General features: G+C 39.4%; 1 protein-coding gene across 4 annotated transcripts in view; it reads right to left on the minus strand.

Annotated features, from left to right (window-relative positions):
- FCHO2 (FCH and mu domain containing endocytic adaptor 2) overlaps window positions 1-14,264 on the minus strand; it is a 100,858-nt gene that overhangs the window by 25,492 nt on the left and 61,102 nt on the right. For all 4 annotated transcript variants that reach the window (XM_075591860.1, XM_075591867.1, XM_075591875.1 and 1 more), the window contains exons 9-13: window positions 9,488-9,532; window positions 8,643-8,715; window positions 8,292-8,316; window positions 3,824-3,884; window positions 2,462-2,637 (exon numbers count right to left, since the gene is read on the minus strand). In XM_075591860.1, the coding sequence (XP_075447975.1) occupies window positions 2,462-2,637; window positions 3,824-3,884; window positions 8,292-8,316; window positions 8,643-8,715; window positions 9,488-9,532 (380 nt within the window). The remainder of the gene's footprint in view (window positions 1-2,461; window positions 2,638-3,823; window positions 3,885-8,291; window positions 8,317-8,642; window positions 8,716-9,487; window positions 9,533-14,264) is intronic.

The raw sequence follows: 14,264 nt of genomic DNA on the forward strand, positions 1-14,264 counted from the left end.
AATTGCCTATATTTTGAGCGTTTCTTCCTGTTCACATATTTAGCTGGGAATTATTCCAGTAGTTTTCTGAAGAAATATAGATTTTAAATAAATGAGTATTTTTAGAAATGGCAACAGTTGTCAATTTGGTAAAATAATGCTGCGTCTCTCATACTCATTTCCGCAAACCTAGAATTGGCCTTCGTTACCGAGTATGGCCAGTATCAGTCACGAGCATGTAACCCAAGGGTGGCATGTAACCCAAGGGTGGCCAACTCCAGACCTCAAGGGTCACCAACAGGTCAGGTTTTAAGGATGTCCCTGCTTCAGCACAAGTGGCTCAATTATTCTGACTGAGCCACTGATTGAGCAACCTGTGCTGAAGCAGGGTTATCCCCAATACCTGCCCTGTTGGTGGCCCTTGAGGACTGGAGTTGGCCACCTCTGATCTAACCAAACCGTGCGCACTTTGGAATATTTATTTGCGTTATGCTGTTCAGAGAAGTTTTAAAATCCTACATTTGAACCTATTAAAGATATATTGAATGGCGTAACAGACATAAACATAATGTTAAAAAGGGTTTCTATTCCCTTGCAACACCTATTCGGAATGACTATCAGAAACATTACAATTACAAGTCTTTATACACGTTGGGCCGCGATTATAGTGGTGGCGTGCGATGCTGCGCGCCTCCGGAACAGATGTATGTACCCTCATGTTGCCGCCTATAGAGCGCGCGACCGGTGAAGCGTGACCGTGATTCTGGAGAAGACAATAATTTGGTGTTTGCCGCGCAACGGCTAGGTCACATGCGCGGTTCAGCCTAATGAGGGCGACCCGCTCACATGACGTATCTGCCACGCCTTGGACATCAGTGCAGGTTTCGCACGAGCGGCAGGCCTGTGTGACGTCACCAGCTCCGTCACATGCACGCTGCCACTATAATTGCGGCCTTAATCTTTCTAGCAGTCAGATTACCAAGGGCAAAGCACTGTCAACTTCTGCAGTGGAATGCTTAAGCATTATTAGTAGTTTGATGGACTGAAAGACTGCTTAACCCTTTCAGAGCCACAGAGGCCTGTAACATACTGCGTTGCAAGCCATTCTGGCAGCAAAAATGTGAACGTCAAAAAAAATAGTCAAGGGAAAAAACTAGCAGCTACATTTCATTGCCGTTAAAGGAATTCGTTTTTCCATGACTGGTCGTGTGTACTTTCAAACATCACAGCTATGCCGGCCCTCCCTACCTGTCATTTCACTTAAAAAAATAAGCAAAACATTTCTCTAGAACTAGAGTGTGCAATCTCACACACAAACATTACGCTCCGAGAAAACTGCACCCACAAAATATGTAGAACTATGTAAAGAATGTATTAAAGATGCAGTCATAGTAAAGTTGCAATCCCTGGTAGCAGACCGAAAAACAACCTTTTGTAAAGAACGTAACAATATGTGGCATTCTTACACAAATGTTACTATGCTTAAGGCAAAGTTTGGGCTCCTTTTGTGTCTTTGGAATTTGCGCAACGTCCTTTTTCTTCGATGCCTCTGAATGGGGAATGCTTGTCCTAATCAGAGAGCCAATAATGATAAAGGAAGGGGTAGAAAGGGGCCTTTTCCTGTGTAATCTCTGTTTGAACGCACAGTAACATCACACAAGAGAGCAGCCAGAGAAAATCAAACCTCTCCCAAGTCTCAGCTCACAGTTTATACAGGGGATACCCCTGTACTCTAACTTAATAATAAAAAATAAAAAAATACTTTAACGTTAGATTTGGGTTAACAAAAAAAAGCTTAAATTACCCAAATGTAGCCCTTTATTAAATATTCTGCATCCATTATTGCACTTTGGTGCTAGGAGAGACTGCTACTTTAACAGGGCAGTGTTTTTAGAAATTGCCTTTACATTTTGTTTCACATACTGATCACATGGTGAGGGCTATTGTAAAATATTCCATAACCTAGCAAGCAAACGGATGTAAAAAAAATGGATTATTTCAAGGCTTCTACTTTGCACGGAGATTTTGTTGCATTACCACTTGTGTAAGTAACTGTATTAGAATAAGAGCTGCAATTCAGGTGTGTCAAATAACACCTGTACCATTTTAACACGTGCAATAAACGTAACTGCAAAATGCAACACAAGCAAATATCACAGAAGGCACAATATCTACTGCAGCAGCTTTGTGAAGTGCATAAAAAGGCTGAACAATGTTTTACAGATGTTATCTTCCATGAATTAGTAAGATACTGGATAATCTATTTTCCACTAACCTATTGGATCAGGAAAATAAAGGACACTTGTAAAATAAATGAACAAATAATTCTGAACAGGGTAAGTGGAACAATATTAAAACAACCCCTTGGCCTCCAGGAACTAGAGATTGACACTTGCCTGATCAATAATCACTGAAAAGCATAATTTGTTGCCGCTCGCCATTTCCAGATATGAATCAATAAGGAGAAGTGGGAAACACTCACAGAAACAGCTGGAGAAAGTGTTATATTGCCTATTGATACTTTCAGTTCATCCAGAGAGGCCATCGTGTGGTGAGATCCATTGTTTGGCTGTACAGGTTTAATCTCCACATGGAATTTCTTCGGCTCATCTTCCTCCGAGTCAGAATCAGATGAAGAGTAAAAATGGTTCTCTTTGGTATGTTTGCACCAGTTAAAGAAAGCACCAACTCAAACAGGTTACAAGTATTTTACAATCTAAAACAAACAACTGATGCTTTAATACCCATTTGCAGGGAGCAGGAAGTAACGCGGCAAAGGTTGCAGCCAAATACCTTACAAAATATTAGGATCATTTTCAACACTGAAAATTGGAAAAGTGCGTGAGAAACATAATAAAAAGAACTGCTCTAGAATTCAAAAGTAATAGGACATGTAAATCACCTTTACAAAAGTTAATAGACAAGAATAATAATACACCGACAATCAGTTTAAAACTTGTATATTGAAAACCATAACCATTGAGGTTAGAAAGCCACTGATCATACGGTATTTGTTGCCAAGGTTTGTTCTCAATCACAAACGGGTAAACCACACATCCAAGATAAAGCAGATATTAAATATTCACATCTGAGATGATCGCTTGCATTTTGTCAATGTCATGCTGATATTTGTTATACACCACAAAGTAAAATGTGTGCAGTCATTTAAAGCAGTAATCCAAGCTCTTTTCAAAAATAATGTATACGCAGATTGAAGCAGGGGGTCTCCGTAGCAGAACCCCCGTAATTATAGCTCTGGGGCCCCTGCTTCCAGAGTTACTTGCCTACATAGTAAGTGCCAGAAGCCGCTCTGCTCGGCAACCAGGGTTCAGATTATGGCATTGTTTCAAAGCTTCTGTGCCCTTCCAATAGGAAGCTGCGACGTCCTCAGGTTCGGCTTCCTATTGGCCCGCATGACACCGGAGCTTTAAACTGTAAAGCCGGAGCAGCTACTGGCACCTACTACGGAGGTAAGTATCCCCAGAGCTGAAATGACTGGGGTTCAGCTCCGGAGACCGCCTGCTTCTCTGCTTCAATCCTGGGTTTAAAAACAAATAACAAATAGGAGCTTGGATTGCTCATTTTATGACTGCACAATGTCCTAGTCACTGTGCAACATGTGGCCAATGTTTATGGCATACCACACTTAAAATCTACTTATGTAAACCTTATGTAAATCACATTTGTAAAAGGTACTGTATATGAAGTGATACATCTGCTCATCACATAGTAGGTACTGTAGGAAAGTGTGAAAGACGGACTAAAAGTAATTTTCTGGCAAATAAAATAAATTACACGTGTCCACCCGAAATCCTGGCTAATTACAACCAACACTAACAAAGGATATAAGTCTGATTTTCTTCTGGTTTAACACTATATCCTTCTTCATCGACAGCAGGAAGGTTCTAGAATAAAAAATAAATTAAAAAAAGTTAAAATCTTAATCCTGTTTAAGAACTAAAAAGCATAATACAAAAATACAATCAATTGGGGCAGAATCACGCAGGTATAAATTTAGACTATATTCCAACTTGTCTTCATGTTGTATGTATGTATATATGTATGCATCTCTCTATTTTTATATGCATAACGCTTCACAGCGGTAATACGGGACAAAATAATAGGTGACATAATAGAAACAAGTGCTATAGACATGAAGTAAACATTAGGAAAAGGAGTCCCTGTCCCAAAGAGCTTACAATCTAAGTGGTAAGTAGGGAGAAATTAGACAATAGGAGAGTGTTGTGGTAAGTGGCTATGAACTATATACTACTAGCCAAAGGACTGGGACGTTAAAGCTACTTAACTACTGCATAAAAGATGTGTGTCTTAAGATGTGCCTTAAAACTGGAGAGAGAGGGTGCCAGTCGGGTATTTAGGGCAAGTGCATTCCAGAGGTGTGGGGCAGTCAGTGAGAAAGGTTTTAGGCAGGAGAGGCGGGAGAGGGCTTTAGATAGAAAAGGGGTAGAGAGAAGACAGCCTTCGGCAGAACGCAAGGGTCGGGCAGGTGTACAGCGAGAAATCAGGCCCGACAAGTAAGGAGGGGTAGAGGAGAGTATTGCCTTAAAAGCGAGAGGCAGAATTGTATAAGTAATATGGGATATAACAGGACGCCAGGAGGAGATGTCAGCAGGAGAGAAGCTTAGACAGATTTAGGAGAGCGTGACGTGATTCTGGTAGCAGCATTTAGGATAGATTGTAGGGGAGACATGAGACAGGAAGGCTGGACAGTAGAAGGTTACAAATAGTTAAGACGTAAGAGAATGAGAGCCTGTGTTAGAGTTTAAACCGTAAAGGGGTGATCTTTGCAACGTCAGAGGAAAAACCCACAAAATAGAAGCTCAAAGTTTAACTCTACATTTACTAGGTTTTTCATATTCGAGTGAGTGAATGTGATTATAATTTTTTGGGGGGAGCACTGGGAATATCAAAGACTAAGCCATATGAAAACATACATGAATTTGAAATCAGTGTACTATATATAATGTACAGTTGACATTTCGATGAACCAACCTTTTTCCATCTATTTTGGAACTTTTAGAGCGCACAGAAAGATTACTCGTCTTTACCAAGAGTTAAAACCTCGATCTATTGCCGAGTCTCAAATTACTTTTAGAAAGTGCATGCATTATTCTTTCACGTCATAACAAACTTCAGTGTCACATTCGTCATCAGAACAATACTTTAATGCATTTCAGAAACATAGATGCGAAATCATTACCAGGATTTAGCAAGTCTGAAAAGGAGCAGCATGTGATTTAGGAAATGTGTAATAACTTGATTAAAATCACTTTATGATCCCAAAAGTAGTCATTAAAGAAACCAGTATAAACGGTGTATTCTGTGGAATGTGATGTTGGTCTTCTTTAAACCACAATTAATAGTATATCTAATGTTATGCAAGTATACAAATGGAAGAGAAGATGTTATATGCCTGCAAATTCAAGGTGTGTTTAAGTGGGAAATGGAATGTAAGCAGTGTATGCAGCACTTCTGAAAAACCCTCAATACTGTTGTGTTTTTGAACAGAAGCCGACAGACATGTTTCCAGTTTAATGTGCTTCATTAATTATTAACCATGAGCACCAAACAAGCAAGTCAGAAAGTAAACATTGTAAGTCAAACCGGGTTAGGCCTTGCTTCAGCGATTTAACCTTGCAGCCATCACGCACCCGACCATTATCACTAATGTGACCATTGTAGGTTATGTCCCTTTCCCAAGAATTTCAGTTTTTACCTACTCTGCCTTGCAGAAACCACACAGAGGAAAGCATATCTGATTTATGCCTTTGACCTCCGGAATGGTCATGGAATTTATTTTGTAATGTAATGATGGAGCAGAATGGATATGAGTTTAGTTAAAATAAGGTTTGCATGAGCAGGTAATTATGGTTCAGTGCTCACATGGCCAAGTGACCTTTGATTGTATCAAACCGAACTATGCATACAGTATTTATGTGAAGCAGAAAGACAGCATAGTGTTGCAGCAGTAAATGGCCTCACAGTGCGAGTCTTTGAAACATCTAATAGCAGAGTTATTTTAAGGAGAATATGATAAACTGATAACCTTGTGAGGTTTTATAAACATTGATGTGCTTTGCTTTTTATATGCAACCTTTAAAGGAGCAGTTCTTCTAGCTTTAATTTTTTTTATATATATATATATTTTTTTTTTTTTACTGGAGACCCTTCAGTTCTAAAGATATTTACTGGATTTAAAACTCTTCCAGGGGAGACCACTCAGGCCAATAGGGCCGTGGCCAGGGTGAAGCGTGCGTGCTCATGCTTAACGCGATCGAAACCCTGAATCACAATGCGATTGGCCATAGTGCGGGTGCGTGAGCTTTCTGCTTGCAGAGACAAGCAAATTTGATTTTTTTTGCGTGCTTGCCCCTTGTCACGTGCGCAGTTCAGCCAATGAGGGCGAACCACTCACGGGACGTCACGGGCACACCTCCCTACGCGCACAACTAGTAGGCCACGAATCGCCCGACCAACATAAGCACCTCACGCCATGGAGCGTGAGCGCCGGCATTCACCCTGGCCGCAGCCTAGCAAGCCGCAACATTATCCGTTGTTGCTTCCTATTGGACAGCCATTTAAATCCCTTTTAAAGACCAGGACGTAATATTGGTAACTTTACCAGTAAGTACCTCAGGGAAGCGGGGTATCCCGCCCCATGTAAATAGTGCGGCTCAGCTCTGGAGGACCGCCAAGTTCTAATCCTGTGAAAAAATGGTCTATTTGGGGTGCATTGCTCCTATAACTGCCAAAAGGATTGCCCCCACAAATCAAAATAGCTGGTGGTCCGAACACTGGTCATTACCAGGAACTAAACTCAGTGTCTTATATTAGTAAATAAAATTGGTACACCTTGATAAAGAGCGCACGCTCGAAACATGTCGGTGGGGGCCTGAGGGCTCTATTTTTTCTGTCAACCATGCTCTGACCATATTAAACCTCTCATTTTGGGAAACACTCTCTAGCAATTTTTTGTAGCTGTGCTCCAATTCTCCTTCTGGATATCTGCCCTTGCTGTGGAGTACCGGATGCACGCACCTAGGAAGGTTAATCCCTGGAGGACCACCTGTCTTAAGTGAGTTTATTTACTCTATATACACCGTTTTTTCCCATTCAATGATTTGGCTGGACACTAGCTAGTGTGAGTATTTACCAATTGGGGTTATACTCTTCCGGTTTATTGATACCTGGTGGAAATAGGTGTTTATGCTATAGGTGGTCACCATTTATATGTGGGATACTCCAAGGACAAACACTATGTTATACATTATAATTGAAGTTGCTGAGTCTACGTTTTAAGAGCACCACACAGTCTGGTTTTCTTCTTTTTATTGAGCTGGAATCTAAAGAATAACGCTTGTCTCAGATAGCAGCTTAAAAGTGCAAGACCCCAACGCAGGACCGAACAAATCGTTTCGCTGGCAGAGGGGCCTGCAAAACATTGTGGAGTGATGCGTTACAGGCTCCTCTGGCAGCAAGAGAGTTGATCGGACAGTTCCAAGCAGCAAATACAATTATATATATTTTTTAATTTATTTTTTTAAACATTGTATCAATGTAATTGGCTTACTTGTCAAAATGCAAATCGCACTGCGTTGTCGTCATCATTCAAACAAAACCTCGAAAGGATTGGATTAATAACTGACCTGTATATAGGACAGTCCACAATCCGGCCCACAATTGAAATTAGGTAGCATAGGAAAAACAAAATCCTATTTTTATTATTATTTTTTTACTATTAAACCCACTTGATTTGTTTTAAATTTGTGCCCAACCACTTACATTTAAGGATGAAAAACACTGTTGACTAATTATATGTAAATGATGCATTTTAAAATGAATGGTAATTTGATTTCATTTGATGTGTGAGCTAGATAGAACGCAAAAACTACAGACTCATTTGTTTCTTGTTTTCAGATCAACAAGCCCTTTTTTCTCTATTCCACCTGGTTTACACATTTTATTTTAACTCCTAACAGCACTGAATTAGATTACTTAGACTGAAAAGATCACATAGGCAACATAATAAAAACAAACAAATAAGCTACAGGAAAGAAGGAAGAAACCAAGTACAGTACTTTAAATATAATTACAGAACATTTCCAAAAACAATGCGGAACAAAGATGAGGGTATAATCTTTACATAAATCCCAACGAAAACAATGCAGGGAGCCATATCTGGGGTGGAAAGAAAATATTGTGGGTAGCAATTACATTTTACACAGCAAAAATGTCCTATTATTTATTTATTTTTTAAGTGATGTGGAATGAAAATGTTAGGCAGTACTTACACCTGAATCCGCATCTGCACATTCCCTGCAAAAGGAAAAAAAAAACAATGTAAATAAACAGGATCATCTATTCTTTCTTTAGCAAGAAAAGTTAACTGGGCTGGCTGTCTTCTGCCACACCGTTTTCTAGAAATTATACGGCCCAGTCTGTCATTGGCTAGAACTGTACTTTTCCCTCAGTCAAAAGATTGAGAATCATTTGAATTGACTATGCATATTGATTGCTCGTGATTACACACAGTAGGAGCATGACAACATTATTATTCATCCACCAAAGACTGCTAAAACCCTTCAAAACCGGTTTCAAATATAGCCTACAATGTAAAAGGTATAAATATGCAACATGCTTACACAGATTCGGTATCCTTTTCCTTCTTAATTATTCCAGGTAGACCAAAAGTCTTCCTTTTCCTCTGTTTTACGCCTTAAGAAAAAGAAGAGAAAATGCTTGCTATATAGAGGAAATTAAGAAAAACACTGAAAATGTTAAATACTGCCTGGACTGCTAAAAATAAAGAGGAGTGCCAACCCAGTGACGAAAACCAACAAGAAAAATAATAAATATAAAACTAGTTATTCATTACAACCTATCGATACCACATGGTCCCTTTTTCACAAACACGCCTGGCGTACGTTATTTTGCATTCTCTCCAAAACATTTTCCAATGATCATTTCAAACCTAGACTGAATAACATAAGAGCTCACATGACTATGGACCGACTGGGACTAGAAAACAAATGGAGAACCAGATACGCGGTTCTTGAATACCAAATCTCAACACAGCCTGGAGGGATGGACTTAATCTCACTGGCACTTTATAGTGAACATCAATAGTATCCTTTCAGCAGGACTGTCAGGAATGTTGGCGTCATCCTTTCTCCTGCATATAGGGAACAACCTGTTGATCTACTTCAGGTTGCATGCCCCCTTGTGATTGAGCTCCCCATAACCCTTCGGATTGCAGCTACATTCTCATATTGACAACATTTTGTCTTGCAATATTTAAGGTCCTGCATTTAAGTGCGTGTCTGCGTCCTTTTTTTTGTTCTTGTGACTGGGGTGAAAGGGTTTGTAAGCAATCCTTAGTGGTATTCCAGGGCGCCAAATTTAGCGGAGATTGCCTACTAATACACTAATAACCACCTTAATATTCTATTACTACACCGCAAAGTTTACTCGCATTAATAAAACTCACCTTCTATAGCAATGGCTGTGTTGCACTCTTCAAATTCAATGGGACCTTAAAGAAAGAACAGGAGCATTAAGTCTTCAATGAAAATATTGACCAACCATAATTGCGGAATAAAAAGAAAAGTCAGTGTCAACAAAAGTAAATGAGAACTTGGTCAGGATTTTGGTTCAAATCCTCCACCCAAAGACAGACAACGGCCCAGATTCACTAAATGGTGCTACGCTTTACCACTCTACCTCAAACACATTTTAATGGGAGTTAAGACATGCTGAAAGCTCAGCAGCCTTTAATGAATCTGGGTCTAAAGTAGAAGCATAATTTACACAAAGAAAGGCAATATCCAAAATAAAAGTACATGAGGGGTAAACATTTACAGACACAAATATAAAGAAACACACAGATACCCAGCAAGCTCTAAAAAAAAAAAAAAAAATCAGGACCTGCTAACGGTCATGCCTTGAAAGTGTCAGCAGGCTTAAGACACTTTGGCCAAAGGGTTAAACTAAATGACCCTTATTCAAGAGAATATATAGGTATTTCACTGTGTATTTTTGACATATTGGAAGTAACACTGGGCTTCTTTGTTTTTGTTGTATACAAATATTAAGAGTCACAAATTACAGTGCAAATTCTTCTGATTTAATCTAGGACAATATAAAATAATTGGAAGAATGACCTTAAACACACATTTCACAAATTATGCCCAGGGTTATAACCCTTACCCAGTTTGCCCCCCACCCCGTTCATTTTACATGGAGATGCTGACGTATATGCCACATACATGTACATAGGTCTTACCACCTGTTTGGAACAATTAGTAAAACCATATACAACATAAATGGATAATTACTATAATATTATTTGTCAAATAAATGCGCAGTAAACATAATGGCCCTTTTGTAAAAAGCTACAAATGATTAACCAAATAACTACTGACAATGTACTCCAAATGGCAGCAACTGAATGTTCAAACAATCTTCTATAGCAGTGGTTTCCAACCTTTTTTTTGTTAAGGAACCCTATAGTACTATTGTGAAATTCTGCTGAACCCCAACCCTCTCTAATAGTTTCTCTGAGATCAGATGCATTGTAAGGAACCCCAACCCTCTCTAATAGCGCATCTGCAAGCAGATTCATCTAAATTCTTTTGTATTTGGTACAATTTTCGAATTACCTGAAAATTGCAGGAAACCCTCTGGGGATTTGAGGAGCTAAAACTGGGATATGTATTAAATATAGACATCCCTATAACAAATAAAAAAAAAAAAAAAAAAACTTAGGTTGTAAAAAGTTAACTAAACATTGCCTTTGTTACTTCTTTTCTGTGATACTACAGCCTTTTGAAAGGGAAAATACCCACAAATACCCACCCAAGCTCACTGGTCCTCTGACTAAAGGGCTTGAGAAAAACAATAATAAACCAATAAATGTTGAAAAACTGTCAATCTACAAATATACTAAAAAGTGCCTGTTCTTACATTAAAATAAAGGTTTAGAAAAAGAAAACACGACATCAGGAATATCCAGAGAGGGCCGCCCCCTCCCTCCTCCCCTGTCCCCTCCTTCCTCCCCCCTCCTGTCTGCCGTCTGGTTTGTCTTGTCTGTTCTGTCTGTGCTGTCCATGTTCTGTACGGTTGCAGTTAACGTTGCCTTATGTATGTATAAAAACACTATTGGGGGGGAAGTAACACAATGGGATGTGATACAATGTAAGAATACATGACCCCAATAAAGAAAATTTGAAGTTGAAAAATTTTTTTTTTTTAAATAAAAAAAAAAATAAGGTAAAAAATAAAAGGTTTAGAAATGTTTTCAGATATAGATTGTAAGCGCTCACGAGCAGAATCTTAATTACCTTCTGTATCTGTGCTCGTTTGTCCTTACTTGGCATGTCATTCTGTTTATGTAATATATACAACTCTGTACTCCCATTGTGCGGCACTGCGGAATATGTTGGCGCTTTACAGAGAAACAATGATATTTTTTTAAAGAAAGTGTAGGCCTGCCCTCTAGTGGACATGCTGATGGTCCTGGATAAGGTTTCAAACTACTGGTGTAGCCTTGAAGGTCCATTGCGTCTGAAATGTTCTTTATTTGAATAGTTAAAAGAATAAGTGCGCGACTAAAATAACTCAAAATGTTATTACGTGTAACTAGTGACTGTATAAAATGCAAATGCCAACACCCTTAAATTCACACCAGTGAATAATAAATTAAGTGAAAAAACATACAAAACCGTGTAGGTCTCAGAGAGCATCTGCAGCTGTACCAAGGGGTGGCTCAACACCCCTAACACTACTGAGAATCAAAAACAAAAGAAACAGCGCAATACGCTCATCGTGAAGTATATCAATACAAAGTTATATTTGAAAAAGGGTAAGTATTCTGCGTACATAAAATCAGTAAATCATAGGCATGTCATGTGATCATCACATATGTTACCGAACATCAAATTGGAACACTGGTCAGGAACTGGACCCTCACAAAAACAGCTGTGGATGGTCTCCGGACGTCGTCTTTTCCCCTCATGGATGGTGGCTTCTCTCACAAGCAGCACTATCAGTCCATCCCGGAGCATGCGCCTCGTCAGATGAACCTCCCCACGGTATTCCTTGAAGTAGTAGCAGTACAGCTACGAAACACGTAGGATAATTGATTTTACTTTATTCTATTTCTGCTAATTTTAGCCTTTGTAATAACCATGAAGCCTTAAACACCTTGTGTGTGTGACAAGTTCAGTTGTTCGTTCTATTGGTGAACCGCCCACTAGCGGTTTTACTAATTGTGACGCTGCTGTATGTTGCACTGCACAGTAAGTGTTAGTCTGGGGTTTCCAGTATTGATCCTAAGAACGTCACTTGATCTGTGGGTCTATATTTATGTGATCCTACGACCCTGTGGACTTCCCATTACCGATTGCGGTACACTGTGGGACTAAATAGTCTAAGAGAGAGAATTCAATCTCTCTCCAATTTGGGACTTTGCTCTACACCTGCCGTGGGGAGGTTCCTCTGACGAGGCGCATGCTCCGGAATGGACTGATAATGCTGCTTGTGAGAGAAGCCACCATCCGTGAGGGGAGAAGACGCCGTCCGGAAACCACCCACAGCTGTCCATCTGACCAGTGTTCCAATTTGATGTTCGGTAACATATGTGAAGATCACATGACATGCCTATGATTTTATGTACGCAGAATACTTACCCTTTTTCAAATATAACTATGTATTGATATAGATCACGATGAGCGTATTGCGCTGTTTCTTTGGTTTTTGATCCTTTACTTGAATGCATTAAAATTATGTTATGGGATCTTCCTCTAACAACAAAACTCTGTACAAGCAAATTCGTTGATTTATGACTCTCAGCTCTTCTAACCCTTTCCAACACTGTCTTTTTAAAATATGAGAGCTATAAGCTTTTGAAATATGAAGTATCCTGGATGTTAAAATGGAGCCCTCCCCAGAACCCAGTGCAGTCTAAAGAGTTGTTTTTTTAGGCAGGATATGCTTATGGGGTAAAATAGTCATTCATACCAGCTTCTTGGGGGTGGCGCAGCTTTAAAGCAAAATTATTTTTAAAAAAAGAGAGAGTTTGCATAACCTTTTGAAGGACAGAGAGAGCGCATGTCTGGGGGAAAGCAGAAGGTAGGTGTATAGATCAGGAGCGGGGAACAAACCCTTTCAGGTAAGCTTTAAAAAGCAAAAAAAAATCACAAGCAGACAGTACTGCTGCTTGAACAGCGCTAAATTATGGTAAAGTTGACACATTTCTGGAACGCTCAAAAGGTTGCAGGTTTCCATGAAACCAAAGTATATTGGAGATAAAGTGGGAAGCTGCTCAAAATGTAATCTGAGATACTTCATCTAAAATAAATCATAGTTTTTATGCTTTTGACAAGCTTTGTATGCTGCTCACAGTTATTCATGATGACCTATTTGTGTTTCTGAACCAACATTTCCAAGCTGGTGCTGTCTCAGATAATCGGTGACATTTGCTATTTTAATATTCTTTCTTAGATTATTTTTCTGTGAGAATAGGAGTTTTTCCTTACCGGATTAAGCAGAAACCGAGAGCTGTTTGCGGTTCCTTAAGTTCACTTGCATGTGTTCCCAATGCTGCTCTGAGTGGCGAGGCCTTGCGTGCCTGGCATGGTGCCAGTTGACAGCCCAGCTGGATATCAGTGCACACTGATACCCCCCTCCTGCAGTGTGTCACTTCTGAATCTTTTCCGCAGCAAAACGTTTATTCAACCTCACTCGCAAAATTCAGTGGACCGGCCATCGTTCTGCTATTGCATCATTGCAAGACAGTTATTTTTCTGACAGCACTAAAGCCAGAGAGCAGCTCCTAATGAACAGCTTGATACAAGTGGAATTTCAATTGTTTTAGCCTTAATTAATTCTGCTGTCAAAACAAATGACTGCTCTTAGTGCTCGGATGTTAAAGCCGGGTCAGCAAAGGCCAAATTTCGTGAGTACACAAACAAGCTTTTTTTCCCCTCATTTCTAAACACTTCATGCCTAATATGAATTTAACTTTGTCCACAAAAAAAACAAAAACACAGTTTAAAGGTGGTGTCTCATGAAGGCCCAAATAGAACTAATTACAGGGCTATATTCCATAAATTATTAGAAGGTCACTGAAAAGTAGAAATATTGTCAAATTAGTTTTTAGTTTGTATATTTCCCATTGTGTTTATTTGCCAGGTGTCTGAAAGGGACACCTTTGCTCCACTGAAATGTAACCCAATCAGATTTGTGATCTCAAATAACCAACTAGA

This window comes from Ascaphus truei, chromosome 1 (assembly GCF_040206685.1).
Source record: "Ascaphus truei isolate aAscTru1 chromosome 1, aAscTru1.hap1, whole genome shotgun sequence".
Taxonomy (NCBI): Eukaryota; Metazoa; Chordata; class Amphibia; order Anura; family Ascaphidae; genus Ascaphus; species Ascaphus truei.